This window comes from Aulostomus chinensis, chromosome 11 (assembly GCF_037954235.1).
Source record: "Aulostomus chinensis isolate RoL2024-O1b breed Wild chromosome 11, RoL_Achi_v1.0, whole genome shotgun sequence".
NCBI classification, from domain to species: domain Eukaryota; kingdom Metazoa; phylum Chordata; class Actinopteri; order Syngnathiformes; family Aulostomidae; genus Aulostomus; species Aulostomus chinensis.
In genome coordinates, this window is record NC_141330.1 from 25,471,296 (window position 1) to 25,494,129 (window position 22,834).

General features: G+C 44.5%; 2 protein-coding genes across 2 annotated transcripts in view; one reads left to right on the forward strand and one right to left on the reverse strand.

Moving 5' to 3' along the window:
* Positions 1-1,549, forward strand: part of klhl32 (kelch-like family member 32) — a 28,817-nt gene extending 27,268 nt beyond the window's left edge. The window contains exon 11 of the mRNA XM_086219194.1: positions 122-1,549. Coding sequence (XP_086075320.1) covers positions 122-283 — 162 coding nt within the window. The 3' untranslated portion in view covers positions 284-1,549. The remainder of the gene's footprint in view (positions 1-121) is intronic.
* Positions 1,474-22,752, reverse strand: mms22l (MMS22-like, DNA repair protein). Its single transcript, XM_086219193.1, has 26 exons — positions 22,609-22,752; positions 21,830-22,032; positions 21,462-21,587; positions 21,262-21,314; positions 20,875-20,962; positions 20,582-20,759; positions 20,195-20,288; positions 19,861-19,991; positions 19,531-19,644; positions 19,273-19,449; positions 19,079-19,141; positions 18,834-18,953; positions 17,031-17,266; positions 14,414-14,630; positions 14,012-14,301; positions 9,457-9,638; positions 8,968-9,118; positions 8,295-8,434; positions 4,897-5,039; positions 4,470-4,626; positions 4,202-4,347; positions 3,802-4,013; positions 3,157-3,323; positions 2,314-2,410; positions 2,041-2,208; positions 1,474-1,872 (listed from the first exon to the last, which is right to left on the reverse strand). The coding sequence occupies exons 2-26, from the start codon at positions 22,000-22,002 to the stop codon at positions 1,797-1,799; spliced, it is 3,699 nt and encodes a 1,232-aa protein (XP_086075319.1). The 5' UTR covers positions 22,003-22,032; positions 22,609-22,752; the 3' UTR covers positions 1,474-1,796.
* Between the last annotated feature and the right edge of the window lie 82 nt (positions 22,753-22,834).

Below are 22,834 nucleotides of genomic sequence, written 5' to 3' on the forward strand. Positions count from 1 at the left end.
CTGGAACTTCCAACTATAAAATATTACCAAGGCAGGATGACGTGTGTATCACCACATTTACGACTTCAAAGTGTTTTACAAAGAGAAACATGGACAATCGCCAGACATTTCTCTCCTCCAGGTGCTGGATCTGAGCAGAGAGGGGAAGGAGGAGGTTTTCTACGGTCCAACACTGCCATTCGCGTCCAACGGCATCGCCACGTGTTTCCTACCGGCTCCCTACTTCACCTGCCCAAACCTACAGACACTCCAAGTACCTCATCACAGGATAGGTGCTGTGTAACTCATCCATGAACAAGACCTCAGAAAGAGACAGAATGGAGGACTCATCGTCTTTGGACTGTTGTTATTTGAAACCAGGACCTGACAGCAGCAATTATTCTGGAGCACGTCACCTCCCGACGTCCAGGATTTTACCTTCTTGATCTACGAGAGCCTCGTTACTCTGTAAACTTGAGTGTTACATTTCCCCAAAGACTGAAGTACATGTCCTGGTGTCCAATGAAGCCAAAAAAAGGAACAAAAAAATTCCAGATGATGAGAATTTCCACAATAGACAGCTACTCAATGCCAAACTGTCTACCAGTTAAGTGATGCGTTAACTCACCTCAGTGGCAGCCAGACTTAAGAGTCTACAGGGGCTCTGAGGAGTTCCCCTTGTGCTTGCTTACATGCTCACTGTATAAGACTTCCATCAAACCTGAAACACCCATTCACAGGGGTGTTCTCAGGAAGAGGACCAAACCTGCTCTCGCTTCGTAAAAGATCATGTCACTCTTCTTGAAGGTCACCAAAGTCCTTGATGTCCTGCAGCAGCTGTGACATGCTACTGTGTGTGCTATCAACCTGTGTGAGATTTTTAATTTTGCTGAGGATCTAAGACTTCATGTGGCAATAGTGTCTTTTACACATCGTCTCCATAATGTGTAAATGTGACACTATCCTGCTGAGAATCCAGAGAAAACCCTGCGATTATTTTATTCATCTAAAATGTGTTTGAGAAGGTTTCAGAATAAATATCCTACAGAAACAAATTATAGTGGAATCCGTTTCATAAATATTGATAAAATCTGTGTCAAAATGAGCGACTTTTTCTGATTTGTGAGTGGCAATAGATAATTACAGCCTAATCTGAGGAGTCCTCCGGCAGGAATCCTGCAGCCACTCCTGATAATGGAGGAGAAACGCAGTGCAGCAGGACGCTCACGTGAAGGGATTGATGCAGTTTGATGAGGCTGTAAAATGACTGAAAATGGGTTTTGGTGATTGTGGTCAACAGGAGTGAGACTTTGTGTGATTAGGTGCAAACTAAAGTTGGTTTGGAGGGGATTGCTGTGGCTTGGATTGCATCAAAACTCTCTTTTACTCAACTCTTTTTTTTGCTTGATTGTCATCCAGTCTGTAATTCAGAGAGCTAACCGAGTAGAGAAGCATCCAGCACCTGATGGTGTGTGCCGTGCTCCCGCTGTACAACTCAGCTGAAACGTTTTTAGTGTCACATTGTATTTCATCAATAATGCATGAGCGTGAATACAAATCGGCACCTTCTTTACAATACATACAGTATATACAAGCTGCTGGGTTCAGGTTTCCAGACCACGATTGGAACATGTTACACTTGTGCATTGACAATTTTCACAATTCAGCAAATGACAATACACTGCAAAGTTTAGCAATGCAGTAAATCCTCCTATTTAGCCATGCAAGCATGAATTCTGATGATTCATTCAGTAGATTTGTTGGTGTGACGACTCAGAGGTTCTTTGAGCTGGCTTCATGTCCTCTTGGAAAACTTTTTAGTCGGCTTCCAGACTGGATATCTCTGCCTGCCCACTCTCCCCGAGGAGGCACAGCAACTTCTTATATGCACTCCTGGTACACAGTGAGATGGAGCAGTCACATCAGTTGTCACATTAATAAAACAAGAACAGTTCTACTGCAGTATGGAACACCTGTTCATCGTCTAGACAACTTAAAAATAGTTAAAAGACAACACAGACAGTGCTCGCGGCTTCCGGCGTGATTCATGCGCTTACTCACCTTAACACGGTGTTCTTGCCCAGTCCTCTCTTGTGTTCAGTGTTTCTCAGAGCGAGAGACAGGTTGGGGACCAGTGCTTGAGCCACAGGAGGATTTAAGACAGCCACTGTCTCCAGGACGCCATATACCTGCCTATCGTACACGCCCTCATTCTCCTCCACAAACGACCTACAAGAGGAGCATCCCAGTTATGAGGGAGAAAATCCAGAGTGTAACACCACGCAGCTCCAACACAGCTGCAGATGTTTATTACCAGACATTATTATCAATTACCGTAGGACAGTGATCATGTGGTCGCATGGTCGCTCTGCTGATGAAGCAGCACATCGCTCCACCACAAGCTGGAGGGCCTCTAGGCTCGTCTTCCTCACTGCACAGAAGACAGCGTGAGACAGGGCTTCAGTCCCGATTATCAACCGTGTGTGATGGTCAAAGAACAGAGGGCTGGAGACAACTGGAAGCCCTGAGGATCTGTTTGCCGTTTACTGAGTACAAATGGCAGATTTTCATTTGAAGTAACCTTTTCAACAACACACATGAATGTATCATTTTATCTTAAAATCGACAAAATATCACAAAGTATTTTTCTCCGGGGTTCAATAATGAAATTGTCAAACAGGGAATATTTGCGGATTAAATCAGGGTTCCCCAAAATGAGGCTATGGTTCCGATAAAAGGGTCTCAAGATGGAGGTTTGTAAGGTGATTTTAAAAATGTAAATGATAAAAGTTAATTGTTTCTGTAGATACAAATAACATTACAACACTGAATTTATTAAAACAGCAGGTGAATTTTAATTCAATTTAGATCTAACAGTGCTTGGATAGGCCTCTTAGTGCCCGCGTGCGCTGGCACCTCTGTTTTGGGCCTCCTGAGCTGAAAGATTTGGGAACACTTTGGAGGGGAGGCCCGTCTAGAGATGAATCGACACTTAGACAGTTTTCATTTTCCTCCCTGTTGGCACACTTGGATCGATAACCCAAAGTTCTATTTCAGGCGTATTTCATGGAGCAACAACAGAGTTAAACAAAGAAGAACCACACCGAATTACAAGTGAGCTGAAGAATGTCCTGGAAACCGGAAACCCTCAGTGTTGAACAACCACACTGATCTTACCCTGCTGCTCATTGACCAGCATCACACATCGCAGCAGCGAGGGGAGTGGCAGCGTGAGGAGGGCGGGGTCCGAGTCACTGTTCCGCCTCAGAAGTTCCAGCAGGAACATCAAGACTGATGCCAGGCGAGGGGGAGGGGTGTGACCTTTGAACTGCAGGAAGCTATCACTATGATGTCAGAGAACAGAAGACAAACAATGACATCAACAGGAAAGTGACATAATAAACCCCATTGACAAAATGGTTTTCCCTATGACCTGCTGATCTGAAACACACTCATCTTCTATCAATTCAGCCATTCGTTATAATCATTTACTTTCAAGCCTTTTAAAATACGTCCTCCTTTGAAAAAGTGTGTCTAAGTATTCTGAAAAAGTAACAAAGGTTTTCACCCTATGAGACTGTTCCTTTCTCTCATTTTAATGCGGGTACACGAACACACACACACACACACACACACACACACACACACACACACACACACACACACACACACACACACACACACACCCCTCAGCTCTCTCTTGATTTTGATTGTGTGTGATGTCCCCCCTCAAATACAGTTCGTCTGTGAAACTGATGTTAAACCAGGTAATGGGGGGTGTGTGTGTGTGTCTGGAACCTCATCACAGTGTGAGAAACCTACCAGAGCACCTCCAGGATGGTTCTCCTCAGCATAGCCCCGGGACTTGTCGGGCTCTTCTCACAAGCACCTAGAAGCACTGGGTGGTTGGCGATGACGCCCATGGAGGGCGAGGCGGGGAGGAAATAGTCCAGATATCGGCGGGTGACAGAGCGGAGCTGCTGCTTCAGGTAAGCCCCCTGCGACTGAGAGACACTGGACGCCACTGAGAGACCCTGCAGGAGCATGAAATGACGATGCCACAGAGGGAACATCTGAGACAATGACTGACAGCTGAGTCTCCAAGGGTGGGATTGCTCAGTTGTCTACCATCACAACGTCTTGTTTAGTCCTGCTGTCTTTCCAGACTCCCCAAAATGTTGTGAGTGTATTGAGTGTACATGTGGTGTGTGTTTGATCGAACCTGTAGATATAGTGGCAGGCTGTCCCTCAAAGCTTTGTCCTGCTGACTCAGGCTGTGGGGAAGCAGTAGCCCGTCCACGATGCGGAACAGCAGCTGCTGGGCTTTAGAAGTGGCCAGCAGGGGGCTCCAGTGCTTAACTATGCAGCCTGGATCACAGACACCAAACACAGATTAAAAAAACAACTTCAGTCTGTAAACATAAAGTAACAATGAATTCCTGAAGCTTTCTGAGTGCTATGTGTTTGAGGGGAGTGGACCCTGCTCCTACCAACGACCCGGTAGGCCAGGTGCCTTCCATCAGGGTTCTTGCTGACCAAAGAGGGTTTAATGTGTTTTAGGATGTCCCCGATGTAGTCCAGAGCTCTGGTCACCATGGTGGAACGCTCAGTAAAAACTTGCAGCCCACCGTACACACCGCCCACAGCCTGACACCAGGACAGAAATTATGGAAACATTAGCATGTAGTTCCTGTCCAACTGCAGAGGAGAGGAGTCACCACAGAGTTGTATGTCTTCTAGGTATATAAGTATGGACAGGACCATAAAGATGTCTATCACACCTGTCCAAGAGCAGACAATGTCTAACACTGTGCTATAAGTCTTGGATTTACAATGAAACATAATACTCAAAGATGCAGGGTTCACCTTGTTGCTATGAGGACAACGTATCACCTGTCACCTGCAAGTGTCTGTTACCTTGATAAACATCTCCAGAGCTGCAGTGGACTCCGTCCTAGCGGCTGTGGGTTGGAGGTTGGCTCTCTGCAGAAGAGCGTCCACCTCTGGAAGCCGCAGCACCAGCCGAGTCAGTTCACATAATTGCTCCTCCACAACCCGGCCTGGAGGGTTGGGGGGAGGGGTGGGGTGAGGGGGATGACACGCATGAATACTTGGTTTTGTTCTCTCATCACATTCATATATCCTGTCACCTCAAGGCAAAAAGTTAGAGGCAAAAAGCCTAGAATTTAAGCCTGCAAAAATAAAAATGAATGTTTGATCTGACCAGAGCGAAGTGACTCATGCATCTTTACATCAGGTGTGATTCAACATGTAATGACTTGCTGGTGCAAACTCTGGTCAGTAAGTTTGGGTCAGTCATTAAGAGACTTCACTGTGCAACTACCCCCATTAACTGTGTGTAACAAAAAGGTGAGCTAATTGAGAAGCCTTTCCAGCCTTCATAACTTTGGGTCTCCAGAATGCAGAAAGAGCCAGCCACGTATTCAAGCTTGAATCTACTGGCTTCTGACGGCTAAAAGCATCAACAACAACAAACCAACACCAAAGCTGTCCACTAAACAGCTCTTTAGAACTCTTCCTATTGCTACAGGTTATATTTATTTTGTTTTCATCGCAAATAAAAGTGTTTGAGGAACACTGAGGATACGGCTGGATAAAGAAGACTTGCACGATACCTGAAGATGTGCTCGAGTTTATACATGGTCATTTTTGTTGTTGTTAGTTGTTACTCACCATTAGCTTCAAGCGAAATATATGTGGCTGGCTCTTTCTACATTCTGGATTTACAAAGAAGTGATGCAGGTGGGAAAAAACATCCTAATGACCTCAAGATGCATATTTGTGAGAACTTGAAGGCAAAATACATGTTTTAAATAAGGCATCACTTGTAGAAATCCTTTCACCCATCACCTTAATGTAACAGGTTTGAACATTTTTGCAGCGTTATTGTAAAAGTCTGTAGTACATGTTCACACTTTATAGTACAATTGTAGATATTCTATTGCTATGTCTACACTACCAATAAAAGGTTTGGACACACCTTCTCATTCAGTGTTTTTTCTCTATTTTTACTACTTTCTTCATTGTAGATAGATACTGAAGACATCAAATACATGAAGCAAGATATGTGGAATTATGTAGCAAAGAAAAAATTGTTAAATATTTCATATTTCAGATTCCTTAAATTAGCCACCCTTTGCTTTGTTGACAACGCAGCAAACCCGTGGCCTTCTCTCAGTGAACTTCATATGTATCCATCCATCTTCTTCCACTTATCTGGGGTCGGGTTGCGGAGGCAGTAGCCTAAGCAGAAAAACCAAGACTTCCCTCTCCTCGGCTACTTTGTCCAGCTCCTCACCGGGGTTCCAGAGGTGTTCCAAGGCCGGCTGAGAGATATCGTCTCTCCAGTGTGTCCTGGGTCTTCCCTGAGGCTTCCTACCATCATGATGTCCCCTGAAATGGTTTCATTTCTCAGGTTTGCCTTGTCAGGGTTCATTTGTGGAATTTCTTGCTTTCTTAATGGGGTTGGGAACATTAGTTGTGTTGTGCTGAAGTCAGGTTGGTACACAGCTGACAGCTCTATTTGACATTTGTTAGAATTCATATTATGGCAAGAACCAATCAGCTAAGTAAAGAGACACAACAGTCCATCATTGCTTTAAGAACTGAAGGTCAGTCAGTCCAGAAAATTGCAAAAACTTTGAATGTGTCCCCAAGTGCAGTCACAAAAACCATCAAGCGCGACAACGAAACTGGCTCACATGAGGACCGCCCCAGGAAAGGAAGACCAAGAGTCTCCTCTGCTGCTGAGGATGAGTTCACCTAAGTCACCAGCCTCAGAAATCCCAAGTTAACAGCATCTCAGATTAGAGCCCAGATAAATGCCACTCAAGAGTTCTACTAGCAGACACGTCTCTACATCAACTTTTCAGAGGAGACTGCTCCAGTCAGCCCTTTATGGTCAAATAGCTGCTAAGAAACCACTACTAAGAAAAAGCAACAAGCAGAAGAGATTTGTTTGAGCCAAGAAACACAAGGAATGGACATCAGACCAGTGGAGATCCGTGCTTTGGTCTGATGAGTCCTAATCTGAGATCTTTGGTTTCACCCGCCGTGTCTTTGTGTGACGCAGAAAAGGTGAACGAATGGTCTCTACATGTGTGGTTCCCACTGTGAAGCATGGAGGAGAAGGTGTGATGGTGTGGGGGGGCTTTACTGGTGCCACTCTTGGGGGTTTATTCAAAATGGAAGGCACACTGAACCAGCATGGCTACCACAGCGTCCTGCAGAGACATGCCATCCCATCCAGTTAGCGTTTAGTTGGACCATCATTGATTTTTCAACCGGACGATGAACCCAAACACACCTCCAGGCTGTGTAAGGGCTACTTGACAAAGAAGGAGAGTGATGGAGGCTGCTTCAGATGATCTGGTCTCCACAGTCACCTGACCTAAACCCAATCCATATGGTTTTGCATGAGATGGACCACAGAGTGAAGACAAAAGGGCCGACAAGGGCTCAGCACCTCTGGGAACTCCTTCAAGACTGTTGGAAAACCATTTCAGGTGACGGCCTCATGAAGCGCACTGAGAGAATGCCTGGAGTGTGGAAAGCAGTCATCAAAGCAAAGGGAGGCTATTCTGAAGACTCTTAAATGTAAAACATGTTTTGTAGTTATTTCACACTTTTTTGCTTACTACATAATTCCATGTGTTCAAGAAGAATCTACAATGTAAATAGTCGTGAAAATGAGAAAACCATGAAATGAGAAGGTTTATTCAAACTTATGACTGGTATTGTATGTAACAGTGTAGTACTGGGAAAAAAGAAGTGGACCAAGCCACTGGGATGTCACCCGTGTTTGCTGATAATTTTTTGTTGCTATCTCATTTTTTTTTCCGCTCGAGGTCACCATATTTGGTGTAGAGGATCAAGCCAGTATACACAGAATACTGATACACTTTGCTTAGTCTTGATCCTGATTGACAGGTCACATACTCAGCTTCATGATGTATTTTAATCTAAATGGGACCATAAATCACAACATTATCATCCTGCTGTGTATTGAGGAAGGCCTGAAGCTGGTGATTGAGACCAGAAACTCATTTGGAAATTGTTTAGGGAGTTAACAAATCAAATGTGATGCAGTGTCATTTTTTCTTGGTCTTCTGTACAATCAGACCTTTAGCAATCAGTGGAGTCACCGCCCACCTGGCATTATGAAACATGCAGGTTTCAGGTGCTTCTGCCATTATTCTCGCGATCACATCTTTTTAAAAGGTCTGTGCTGTACATTAGTGGAGTAGCTGCAGCTTTAAACACATTGTACAGATATTTGGATTCATCTGTATCACCTTTTCTGCTATCGGACCCATCAGAGTTCTTGTGAAGGTGCTGCTGTAGAACACAACGGAACCAGGCCCTTACTGACAGACTTTGTGCAGATCCTGACGAGCCACTGGCAGGATCACTGCTCAGTGAGGACACCAGCTCGCTGGAAAAGATAGAAATGATCCCTAAGTACCAATGAAACACATGCAATTATTAAAGTGACTGGGTTTACTGGTCTATACTGGGCTTACTGTTGTCCAACAAACACAGTCAGAGAGAAGAAAATAAGAAGTAAAAAAATGAATAACATATCAAATATGCACATAAGCTAACATAAAAACATTTCAATAATGAGCTTTTTGTGCCTTCACATCACTTTATCGACCATCTGAGGTGGACTTCTATGGTTAAAACAATCACGTTGTTCTGGACTCTTGCGTGGTATTTGGAAGATGTATATATTTTTTTAATACCAAGGATGGCCATGGTCTAATTTAGTAATGAAAAACTTCCTGAAACACCCACAGGAGTTACATAAAACTACTTTGTCCCTTGCTGTGTGCTTTCATGAAGCTTGATCCCCGACAGTTTCGGAATCAGTCAGAGAATGACCTGCATCGGATGGACCTGATGTTTTCCAAACAGGAGTAATGAAAACTCTTGGGGTGTAGTCACAGTGGGTGTTAAGAAACGCACCTGTTTTGAAGAAGATGTGGAAGGTAGCGAGTCACTAAAAGTGGGTGGACCATGTCATCCCAGCCAAAGTAGTGCATGATAGACTGGACTGGGTTGGGCTGGAGGTCCTGAGGGGCAGACCCAGGCAGATCCAAGGCCAGCAGAGTGAAGCCTGAGTACAGAGAAAACAGCTCATTAACGCTGGATTAGTCCCAAATTTATATATTTGTGTATAATTTATGTGCACTTGTTAAATTGCAAGGATTTTTGAGCCTTTACATCTTTAAATCATGTTGACCATCTTTGCTGGTTAGCTAGTGTTCTATCACCGTTCTTCTATCCCCACTTCTAATTCTCTTGCTTCATCCCAAATGTCGACATCAATTTTATCTCTCCTTATCGGTCATCAGAAATTCATACTCTTCCCCTGATTTCTCCCACCCCGTCTTCTTCAGGCTCATCCATCCCTTCACTCACTGTCTCCTTTTCTTCCCAGAGGATACTACTGACCTGCTGCAGCATCTGCCAGCTGTGCTGGTGGGGTCTGGGAGAGGCGTAGGCTGCGGAGGAAGGGGAAGAAATGTGCCCATAGTGCTGCTGCTACCGCTAGGTGGTGCTCTTTCACCACACTGGTAGTGGCAGGCACCCAGGTCACGGTGTGTCCTGACTGGACGCTGCGTTGATGAACCCGCCTGGTGGAACACAGAAGGCAAATAAACAAATCTATCCAAACACGGTGCTCCCTCCCTCTTCACCTAAAACCCTGTTCCTCCTTTCTTCTTGCTTTTTAAAGTGTTCTCCCTTTCTTCTCTCCTGGGGGATTACTGGGTGCGGTGGTGCGCTGCAGTGTGGAGCAGTGGAGTAGAGGTGGAGGTGGGGAAGGGAAGGAAAGGAGGATATTATGGGTATAGACTGAAGCCTACTGCTGATCCCCTGTACACAGAGCGTACTTTGGCTCTTCTGGCTCATCCCTCGCCCCGGCCCCAGCCGCTACAGCAGCAGCAGCTCCTCAGTGGCTGGCATTAGCCCAGATAAGCAGCTGAAGGAGCTGTAATCTCATTTAGACTGGAGATGATCCTCCTGTCCCCCTCATCCCAGACCCTCATCCACCCGGATAGGGGTGTGGGGATGTGGGACTTGAGGTGTGCTGGGGAAGGAGGAAAGGATAGAGCCCCCACCCCCTCTATTCCCATCCACAGCCATGCACTCTGATCTGCTATGGTGTGTACGTACACACACACACACACACACACACACACACACACACACACACACATCTCAGCGGTGCCTTCCCTTCCAGCAAGGTTGCATCTAATCCAGAGAGAGCTGAGACAATCGATTAGAGTCTGAATTCATTAGCCTCGTTACTACTGCGGAATGGGCCTTTCACACCCATCAACCCTCATTGTACAAGACATCGTCAGAGACCCCACTTAATCCTCCTAACTGCAGCTTCTTACAATGTGTACACACAAACACACACTCATACTGAATGCCACGCAAAGCATTAGGGACCCTGTTTAACCCTCCCTAGCTGCATGTACTATACAGACACATACAGTTTAAAATTAAAACGTAGCATTCTTTAATAACAGACAGGTTATATCTTATAGCATTCTACTTCACTCAAAACATTTTGGTAAATACATTTATTATCCATCACTTTTAGTGCCAGACAAGCAGATAGATACCCCTCCTCTCCTCTCCAGTGCATTACAGACCTCCCGCTCCCCACCGGATGGCTTACTAGTAGTTTGCTTAGCTGCAATGAACGCCAAAAAGGAATGGCAGACTTTGGAAGCTGAGTGAGGAAGACTGGACAGGAGGGTGAGGCAGTCAAAGTAACACCAGATATGGATCTGATGAAATAATATCCTGTAACTCTCACATTTTTCCACAATGCAACCCTAGGTCTATTAATGCAGCAAGGGGAAAAGCTCCTGATCTGCTTGTCTGACACTAAAAATGATAGTCAATGAGTGCATTTCCCCAAATCTTCTTGAGTTCCTTAAAACTTGTGCTAACATATAGAGAGATTGTTACCAGAGTGACAGAATGGGTTTGGAAAAAATGCGCAAAACACAATATTGTGTAGTATGGTCCTGCATCTACTTAATGTGTATGTTTAAATTATGATCTAAAGGTAATACAAACCTTAAGACTAGAAAGCTTGTGTGTAATTATCTCCTGCCCTTTAATCCGTCCTAAGAAAGCTAACTAGCTGCCCTTGACTTAACAATCACAAAGGTGAATGTCTCATAAGGAAGCCTGTGTTTTATGAAGCCAGGTGATGGGGATTAATTGTTTGTGCTGAAAACACATCCAGCAGTTTGTGCCAAGGCCAGCTCACCTCCTCGACCAGTATCGCCGTCCCACAGGGTCATGGGGAGGAATATGACCACGGAATTATGCCTAAGACTGGCTTCTTGCCCGAGTGCCATGGCGATGAGAGTCAAGGGTGAATGTCCAGACCCTCCACTGCCTCAGCTATTAGCAGAATAATTCTCTTAATGTGTGCAGATTCCACACAGCTCTTAATAGACATAATGATGCAAAGGCTAAATTTGCCAGGCCACATAATTACCCATTAATCGAGTCACAGAAAAGGCATTAATCACAAAGCGATACAGAGAATTGCCAGGCCGAAGAATTATGTTTAATTTGGTGGGACGGACTGGGAGAGAGAGAGCATGGTATTTTTTTATTTGGTTAAATGGGTCAGTGTGGTCCGGGCCATAACACAGGGGGCCTCTGGGAATTTTCTTCTTCTTTCTTTCCTTGGCCATTAATGTGCAAATGCGTGCCCTCCAACCCCAAGATCTGAGATGGGAAGTTGGGGAATTAGCTAAGCTAACTAGACACCGTGTTATGGGAGCGCAGCACTGAGATAAGAGATGACACTTAGGTTAGTGTTTCACTTTTAGTGTGTGGGTAGGTGTGTAGGTTTGTGTGGAGGGTGGAATCTACACGCTGGAGAATTCAAACAATCATACACTTACATGAGTGGGATATGTAACACTTAAGACTTACACGTATTCAAGTGTTTTCATCTTGTTTATTAACCTTTCAAGTATTAAGAGGTACTCACAGTAGTACTTCTCCAGAATAGTTTTTATTGGCACACTAGATCTACATGCAAATTTGTTTTTAAGAGTCATAGCCTGATTTAAGGCTGTTCTACTAAATATCTTTATTTAAACAGTGGGAGACATTAGGACACTGGAGGCATGCTGAGTGCGTGAACCATATGAAGGACCTCCAGGAAAGGTCGACCCTTGTGTGAGGGACCCCAGAGATGGAAGAAGCATGAGTGTGCGGGGCATACTGGAAATTGGAATAGTTTAGTGGAGGATGCGCATATGTGTGAAGTGCATGGGCACACTTTCCCAAGGGCGGAGATGTGTGACAGACTGCCGTCACTGCAGTTAAATCTGTCTCTTTGCAATCAGTGAACATGTTTAGTACCCCATGCACCCTGGATCGAGACCAGGGTGGAGCAACTGCCCTCTACCTCTGCTACAAGCTCCAACTTTAACCATTTGTGTTCATTGATCCTGCTCTAATCAATGATGCCTCTTCAGGCAGCTGGTTGCCATTATAACAAAATGACCGACCAGCCCACTGGAGGCTACCTGCCTAGCACCGTCAGGCAGAAAAGGTTCGCAACTGCCCTGTGAACACAATGGAGCCATCAGCTGCTAAAAAAGCAAATCAGAGCAAAAAGTAGAGTTACTCTTGGATTTACATGGTTCCTTGAAGTATCCAGACACAGAACTTGTCGTACATACAAAAGTCCACTGTTTGCCAACATGTTTGAGATTGAATAAAGTGATACGTCAATGTCGTATTTACAGCCTGTTGACATTTAACTGTTAGTCTTGAATTTGTTTGACTGATTTTACATAAATTTACATGGAGTGTTTGATAACACTGCCTATTTGGCGAAGGCCATGCAAAAAAGGATGCCGAAGATTGCAATTTTTTCCCCTCACATGCTACTGTATTGATATGTAATTCTTCCTCTTCTCTAAAGTCTTCTGCTCCTGTCAATATCGTTACATGGCTAGTAGCCTCCCGTTACTATGTCAGTCATGGTTGACATCAGAGTAGAGTCTGCAGCTTTGATGTAGCGCACAGACACATGAATATTGTCAATGGGATTAAACCCAGGTTTCACAGCAAGGTGAGTTTTCAGCTGTTGAGTATAACATCATCAAACCAAATATATATCCTATACAATATATCATGATAAAATTGTATCCTAGTCAGTTATACAAGTTTCAAACATGGCTACATTTGGACAAGCTACCTTGATCATTGTCTATCAGTTTGGTGTGATAATCCAGTACTCATTCATTTCATTTAAACTCTGCTATTATTCTGGTTCAATGGACATTGAATGGTTGACCAGCGAGGTGACACTCAGCTTTTTATCAATAGATTTAACTCAGGTAAATCTGGAAAGATCACACATCATTCTTCATGTCTTAACCTTCTAGCCTCAGATGAATTCTATCTGCTGCAGCCCCTTCTCCTGCCTCCACCTTCCCACATAAACAGACACTGTTTCAGCTGCGGCTCCCACCTTTGGCTGTGTTCACTCGTGTAACGAAAACCCATGTCCTACTGGTGAACCCGTCTTTCAAAAAGTCCACACCACTGCTGCCATTCGCATGATAACAAGAGGGGCCATGTAGGCTCCCTTGGGCCTGTAATTCTACTCATGGCTCCACCAACACCTGGTGCAGGTGATATGAGGGCCACTAGGTCTCCTGAGTGACTTTATGTACACTCATTCCTGCAAACAGGACAATCAGCCTATTGTCAATATGAGTACTGGGGGTCCCTGGCCTGGCAGCATCTGGAGATCACCCTTCTCTACTTTAGCCACTTATCAGATTTTTAAAAAAATAATAAAAAAAGCTTAGTTCAGCCTTGGCCAGAAAACATTTGTCTTAAAGTGTCTACTACCAACTGATGTAGCTGCTCTTGGTGAATAAAATATAGGCTAAGACAAAGACAGCGATACCTGGGAGCAGGTTAATATTAACACAAGCTGCCTCACCTGAGCTGGGCAAGGACGATCTGAAGAAAGCCCAGGGCAGAGTTCAATTCGGACTGGCGGCAAGCAGGCAGCAGCCAATCAAATCCTTCGTTTAGGAGCTTTTCCTCAGAGAGGCTAAGCCCGGTACTTGTTTCGAACACCTCAGCCACCCCCTCCAGGTATGAGCCAAGAGGCCCCCAGAGGGCAAGTTTGCGGGAGACCTCTGTAGTCTTATTATAGAACTCCTTGGCTGTCTCGTTAAAGGAAGAGGCCAGCCAACTAACCTGGGCTCCCACATCCAGGCCCCTCTCCTAGAACAAAGATCACATCACATGTAAACTCTTGCACTGTTTTTAAAAATTATCATTTGTATGCTATCCTTTCAACAATGTACATATTTTTTCTCAAGATGAACCGACATACCTGGAATAACAACAGCAGTGCTAGCTGTCCCCTCCAGACTAAAGTGCGATGTCCAGGAGGACAATTAGATGGCAGGAAGCCCAGCAGCTCACAGGCTCTGTTGGCTACATCCTCCAGCTCTACCTGTCTTGCCACCACCAGAAACAGCAGCAGGAAGTTGGTGAGGCCAGCCTCCGACAGCTCCTGCATTTTCTTTGCTGAGAACTTGGAGTAAATTCTGAAAAGACCAAGGCAGGAAAGTGATTAGTAGATGTCATTCCCCCAATCACCTCCACTATCACTATCAAATAAAGGCATAACATTCCCCCAAAAATGATCTTTAAGAAATCCCCCAACAGACCCATGAGCATTCACAATGTGGTCACCTCCAAAGAAAAAAGGTAGAGAAAGAGGGAAAGATTCGAGTCAGCACACTTCACAATCAGGTAATGAAATCTTCTGTTTTTTAAAACATGATTTCATTTTTTTCACTTTACTTGAAGGGAACAGCTCTTCAGAGGTAATTTGTTCTTCTTAAACCCCTGACTTTAAATGCTGACTAACTGAACTTTCCACCCCCACTGTGCCCCCCCCCCCCCCCCCATCACCCTTGCAGCTCCAGGGGAGTCTTGGCTGCCCAGCCTACAGTGTGTGTGTGTCCAGAGGAGAGGGAGAAAGATAAAGTGCGAGAGGGAGCAAGAATAGAGAACCACCCAGCACGCTGTTAGATCCTGGGGGCACTGTGGAGAAATGCCTTTAAAGATCATGTTAAATGTCAAAGACACTCAGACACACAGCAGTGGGCGCTTGGTCCCTCTCTCTACAGCCAAACCAATTTACTGCAACACCAGAGAGAGATCAATAAAATCTCTCAGCATGCACGCACGCACACACACACACACACGTGCGCGCACGCACACACACACACACACACACGCTCTTCTCAACTGGCATGAAAACATAGAAGGCTGGAGCCCCCCCAACCCGCAACCAAACACAGATTCAGCCCACACAGGTGGAGGAGCTGCTGTTGAGGTCAACCACAAGCAGCGAGCATCCCGAGACAAACTCAGACTAAGAAGTATGACTGATATGAAGAAGCTGAGAAAGAATGAGCTTAGTTACACCCACAGAGGACTATGAAAGGAGGAGGTGGCCAAGCATGCAGTTTGTGTGAGAGGGGAGGGAGATTTAAATAGATGAATGGCTAATATGTAACAGGGATGTAAGCAGCACACTGGGAGGCAGCAGCGGGGATTTTCTGCCTTCTCCCAACCTGTCGGTCTGTTTGTTTATTTCGGACAGCTTTTTTTCCCGCAGGCGAGCAGATGCTCCTAACTCCTGGCTTTGGAGATCAACATGCTTGCAGTCGATCCCATTAATGCGACCGTCACGGGTGTCCCGTAGAGCCTGGCCAGGAGTGGGAAGGCTGCCGAAATGTTGTAGTGATACAGTCAGCACGCCTAACACCTCCTGATGGGAATGAGGTTGTGATGATAGTTTTGTTGGAGGGAAGTGGAGGGATGGGGGGATCTGGACCTGTCCCAGCCCAGTTTGGTTGTTGCCAGACTGCCAACCACCCCCGCTCCCCACCACACAAGCTCCACTCTCTATCCATGCTGGAAAACAACACAGCTTCGTTAAGGCGAATTAACCGCCACGCTCGTTAGCTAATTAGCCCCCATGTCTGCAGTGCTACTGAGCACATTACAGACAGAGGGAAGTCATTAGGCAGATTTATCTATGGCTCCCGCTCTCTGGCGCCCAGCCGGCCTGGGATATAGGAGGGTCCAAGGCTCAGTTCTGATGTGCACATCAGCTTGTGATCTATCCTTTCTATCTTACTTTCCTTCTTTAACAAAGACACACACTCGTCCCCCACACAATGGCCTCACACACTTAAACCATCATTGTTCTAGAGCAGTGGTCTCAAAGAGGCTGTTGTGATGATTTCCAGAGTGGAAATACTGTTTTTAAAAATATAAGAAATAGCCTATTTTTTTCCATTATTGTAATTAAAAAGATACAGTACTTATACTTTAAATACATCTTGAATGGATGTATTTGAATGATCTACTGGTGCAAATAAATGCAAAATTTGTATGCTTTGACCATATTGAGTCTTTGGTCTGTGTGAGTCATGGCTGGAAAGTTTGGGAAACCCTGCTGTAGACAGTGGGTGCAGCATTGAGTGTGTGTGTTTGTATGTGTACACAAGGAGGAAGCTCCTTGGCTCTGGTCTGTGCTAAGGAGCAGGTGGTTGACTCCAGAGACACCTGCTCCATTGGGGGTCCTGAGTAAATATCAAAGACGCACTGGAAGATTGTTGGCACCTGGTGTACAAACATGACTGAACAGCGTGATCATGAGCAAATACACATTTGTTTGAGGATTCATGCACACACGCATATACACAAACACAAATCCAACCGGCACAAAGATGCATCACACATTAGAGGATTAAAGGGAAGAGGAATCTTACAAAGCTGTATCCTGATAAGTAATGATTTCCATAACGTTATGTTTTCCCTCTTGAAAACAGAGTGTATAAGGAGTCAGGTGCTTAGTATTTAGACCTACTTTCAAGGAAAATGAATGTGAAGGAGGGAGAGATTTCCAGACATGTCTCCAACCTTACCTTCCTTTGATTTGTCTCTGCGGGACACCACCAACCCTGTCCTGGTTGAGGCACAGGGCCAACACTCGCAGGAAGATGTGGAAGGAGCTGGATGAGCGGTAGAGCTGGGCGTGTCCCTCTGAGTAGAGGGGATAGGGGGAACAGAAGCTGCGAGCCTGCTCCAACAAAGACAGGGGCGTCTTGGACACAGTGCCCAGGCAAGACAACCCAAGCCAAGGCACTGTGAATGAAGCACCCTGGGATGGAGGGACAGGATATAATGTAAATGTACAGGCATATGGGAGGGGGAACTGCACATTTATCAAGGGATTTGATTAATTCCCAGCCTATTTGATTATAAAATTTCCTCTGTATTTCATTAATCATTCACATCACAAAACTACCTTTTATCATTTAAGGACTATGGTGTCAAGAGTGGCAATAAAACTAAAAAGGAAGAGATGAAACTGCAGGTGAACCGAGAAAAGAGGCGTTAACTGTCATTGGATTTGATAAAAGCAAAAGCAAGTGATTTTTTTTCTACTTCTGCCTAAAATGTCAATCAAAACCATGCCCACTCCTTCAGAACTGCGTACTATCCCATACTGCCTCAGCTTCTACATGGCAGCGTATGTGCTGCACATTACCTGAGGAGTTTAGAATATCATCCAGGAGACGTTTAATATTGCATATAGACATAGAACTATAATAATAACATAAAACCCCTCAGACATGTGAAGCGCCTCCTATGGGCTCTAGTGGCTGGGTAATGAGCAGTCAGCCCTGCTGGTGAGTGATAGGATGAGCTGATCAGTAGAGCTCTTAGGTGATTTATTTGCTGTTGGCTCAAATGTCATCAAGGCATTTTGACAATTGATCCTGAAAGAAAAATGGGTGTAGCTGTGATATATCAGCTCCTAATCAGGTCTGCAAAGCCAGAAATGGGTGAACTTGACAGTGGGCGTGGTTTTTGATTGACATTTTGGTTGGAAGTAGGATAAATTGCTTGTATTAAACAATAAATGGGTGGAAATAGCATGTTGGGTGTTATGAATGATGACTGGCAAACAGTTGGTCCAATCAACTGACAAATTGCCTTTTTATTACCCTCTTATTTATAACTTAATTTGAGTTACATCTGCCCCTTATACAGGCCTTAGTAATGATTTAAAAGAAAAATGTTAAGATTATGAAAATGAAACAAATAGAATTTGACAGTCGGAATCTTAAAGAGGGCAGTACGGTGGTGCAGTGGTCAGCACTGTCACAGAAAGAAGGTTCCGAGTTCGAGCCCCGGCTGGAGCAGAGGGTCTTTCTGGGTGAGTCTCCATGTTCTCCCTGTTCCTGCAGGGTTCTCTCTGGTACTCCAGCTTCCTCCACAGTCCAAAGACATCAAGAGGGGACCAGGTTAATCCAGACTCTAAATTGACCGTAGGCGTGGCTGGGAGAGCCAATGGTTGTCTGTCTATATGTGTTGGCCCTGCCATGGACTGGTGACCTGTCCAGGGTGAACCCCGCCTCTCGCCCGAAGGCTGCTTGGATAGGTTTAAGCCCCCCCCCCCCCGACCCTTAACAGGATAAGCGGTAAAAAATGGATGGATGGAATCTAAAGAAACGTATGCCTACTAGAATGTCAGTAAAGAAATAAAAGGTGTAAAATGATGCATCACATTGAAAAATTGAAATACATACATTTGGAGTTTTAGCTGTTATCTACTTGAGCCTACGATCGTAAATATGGAGCTAAAGCTATTTGGAAGCAAAATATGAATCTTGATTAACGTTTCTCATCTGTACTTAAGTGACAGCAACATTTGACCTCACCAGATTCTTGCTATAGTAGTCCCAGAGGGAGGAGACGGCGCTGGTGCTGGGTTTCCACAGCAGACACAGAGTAAGACAGCAGTGGACATGCATCCTGACCTGCTCCTCTGCCAGACCCCCCTGGTGTTGTACAAATGTACAAGCACATACACAAGTAGAGTTCACTTTAGCATGGGACTTTTTAAGAAGTTTTTTGTCGATGTGAAAGGTCGAAAAGATCAACCAGTATCAAGAAGCAGAGTTACCTTGGAATTACAAGTTAACTTCAGCAGTTCTTCCATAAATGTCCAGTTATCATCTAGATGTTTCTGAGTGCAAAAAGAAAATACATAAAAAAACAAAATTAAACCAATAACATAATAAATATTTCTTAATTAAATCATGAAAATAATGAAAAACTACATTCAACTAACATTTGTTTGGACTTCCTGTCTCTTACCTCACTCTGGATTGTGCCACTATGACTGTACTGGCCCAACATTGCTAAATGGGTCACCAACCACCATGTGAACCCCAGGCGGTCCTTACAGTGTGTTGGGAGGCCACTGAACTGCTCCAGTGGTGGCTTCCCTGAAACCAGAGGCCTCAACAACAAGTTCATGTAGCTCCAGAAAGACTAGAAGGGAAAACATTGCTTCGTTTAGTCAGGAAAGTGTCAGATCTTTCGTATGATATTATATGTGTTTATTTCCATTACCTGTGTGTGCAGCACTTTGGTCCTGTACTCCAAAAGGTGCATAACCAGGATCCATAGTTCTTTGGTGCAGGAGCAAAGGTGATGGTGGCTGCTCAGAGCCTCCGTAGGCCTCACCTAAGAATGAACAGGATCAAATTAACCCGTTACCACAGCAGCTCATCTCAAGCATGTCAACGAAAGCACTCTTTATTTCATTCTATTTGTAATACAAAAATATTGACAATGCAACTCAAGGCTTATTTTTGTAACTTTTACACCCTCAAGGAAATACAGTAATACCACTGGTACATCTCAACAGGATGGTGTAATCAGTTATGGCCAGACGCCCACCTTGCTGTATTTGCCAATGGCCAAACCAGTGAGGTCACATAGCAGACTGCACAGGTGTTCTTCAAATAGACTGGTATCAGTCAGGTTCTCTCCCGTCAGGTTCACAAACTGGTGGGCAAACACCACCTGGCCTGGGGAGAGGTACAGGTACTTTTACCAAAAAGTTTGTTTTCATGATTATATGAGTCAACATGTGCAGAAAATCAGAGAATTATAGCCTGCTCTGTTCGCTGGTGGATGTTGGACCAGAATATAGTGCCTCCGTTAGCAGGCCACATCTCACTGTTGTTTCATTTCCTGTCTGAGCACTTGGTTGCAAAGCCCAGACACCTACCTTGCATCTTATGGCCAAGAAGATGAAGGATCTCCAAGACCGACCAGTGGATGTCAAGATGGAGGTGTAACAGATGCCAAGACGGAGGAAAAATCTGTCGAGGTAATGCACAATGAGTGGCATGACTGAAAGCAGATAGGAATATCTTTAAAGTCCACCAGTCAGTTCTGTGTGAGGGGAGAGATTCATAATTGACTGCGTATCCCTGTAATCGTACATTTTATGATGTGTTGCAAATTCCGGCTCATCAATATTCAGTCTTCACCAAGTCCATCCTTTCATTGTACAAGCATCATTTCACCTTTTTAACATCACACTACGTATCATACAGTTTACATGATATCTGTGTTGATAATAACTGTGCATGCTACCCAATACGAGCCATACCTTTCCCTGGTTCTGCATAGTGAAGGCACTCTGAACGTTGGCGGGCAGATCTTTGAGTCTTCCTATAAGGAGAGTGACGCCAAACAGCTCCTCCAAAAGAGCAGATGGGAGCAGACCCTCCAACTGCTCATAGGGGTGCGATGGACCTGCATCCAGGGTGCAGGACGGTTGTAGGTGTCTAAACAGATGAAAAAAGGCGAGTCATGTCATCAAAGCACCACATTTTGTACAGACTTCGCTATCAACAGCCGGCCAGGGGCGTGACTGGGAGAAGATTAGAAATACAGAATTACCTGTGCAAAAAGACTTTGACATACTGGAGAAATGAAACACACTGCTGTCTGAGCTCCTCCGCTTCATAGTGGAGGTTGCCTGCTTGACCTATAAGCACGCGCACACACACAGCTTTTGAGGGCAGTGTTCATAATTCTTATGTAAGCAAGCCCACCGTATTATTACATGGAAGTTTCACAATAATGACATGGAAAAAACCCAACTGAAAAGCATTAGCACAGCTTAAAATTTGTCTGCTCCTCTCAGTGAAGCTCTTGCACGAATCAAAGTCTCTGGGTCACACATTGTATGATGTTTACGTATGCAAAAACTGGTCCACTGAGGGGACAAAATACTGGCATGTACACCAAAAACTAGCTGAACTCTTAAAAAAGAATTAAGCTTACCAAAGTCAAGTGAACTGCACTGTACCAACGTGTCAAGCCTGTAAATCTTTTGTCTGCAATACAACAGAACAAAAATCAAATTAGTCTACCGTCAACCATGAAAAACTGACCATACCTTTGGGGTAACTTAACAATTTTTTTTTTTATTTTATGTAAACGCCAATCAGCTTTGCATCAATGCACTGAGCATCTTAGTTTACCTGAACAGGCCAAAGAGTAGCTTTGTAGATTCAACCAGTGCAGTCTCAGTCACCCAGGGAAAACCAAAGATCTCCACTGTGTCGGTCTCGTACTCTGTGGGGGCCGGATCAAGATGCAACAACAGCCTACGGACTCATTCCATTAGTAAGACCTTATAGAATGAGATTTTTCCCACAGAAGACCCTTCTGATGGCACCTCATTACAACAGAGATAAGTGAAATTTAATTTGTTCTCTCCAACACATCAGTGAAAATAACTTTGTCCAGTTTTCCCAGGACATTTTTTTTTCTCAGATGCTGCAATTTAAAGACTCATAAAGACTCCCAAATCAGTTTTTGTGTCTCAGGCGACCTGACACATCTTTACCGTTTCAAGGAGCCTCGAGTGGCGTATCCTTCTGTTGAGAGTGCTTCAGTTGGGTCGTTCTTTGTTTCAGAACAGCAGAAGCACGGTGGCCTGGATGGAGTCAGATCACAAACACTGTCTTCAGCAAAAGGGGAGACTGGGGGAGTAAGGGACTGGCTGTTGTTGTCTGCCATGCTGCCAGTCACCTTCACTGACGAACAATCCTGTAAGAAGACATTACAAGATTACTAAATCATGTTGCAGTGAGCACAATTAAAAGCAACAGGCATATACGAATGACATCGAACAGATGCACGATATAAAAGCAGACTGGCTGTGATGTGAAACACACCTCAATGACTAGCACAAAATGTAGGACATCATAGTAAAATAAACACAATAATAGGGTCTTCGACTGAAGTACCTTCAGGCTCAGGCCCTAATTACAGGCTAGATCTGTATGTTATAGGCAGGTGTTAGTCTAATTTTAAGCAATATAGGAAATGGAAATTTGTGTTTCAAACAGACAATCGACATCTACATTAAATTATTCCATTTGCTTGGTAACGTTACCATATCTAACACTGTTTCAGTGTGGCTTACAAGAGCAACTTTTTTAAAATGTTTACTCTTTCTCCACCAGTATCCTGATACAATCATGCCCGTTTCAGCGTGACAGTCCAGTACTGTGTGCTCAAAACACGGTTAGCGAGTACAAACACACATGGCAGACGTTCGAACATGCAAACTAAACACATGAATTCACCGGGATGAGAAATGACGTTAACGATTTAACAAACCTGATATTCATGCGTTTTACGTGAAGTTATATTCCGTAAATTTATCGCTAAATATCAAGATTACACCTCCGTCATCACTCAGTTGTTTGGGTTTTCAGTCGCTCCCGCGCATTCACATTGCGCATGTGCGAAATCTCCCCGAGGTCGATGATTGGTCGGAAGTTACAGAGTGGGCGTAGCTCTAGTGATTTTTTTTTCGAAACATCAAGATGTTTAACTTCCTTAA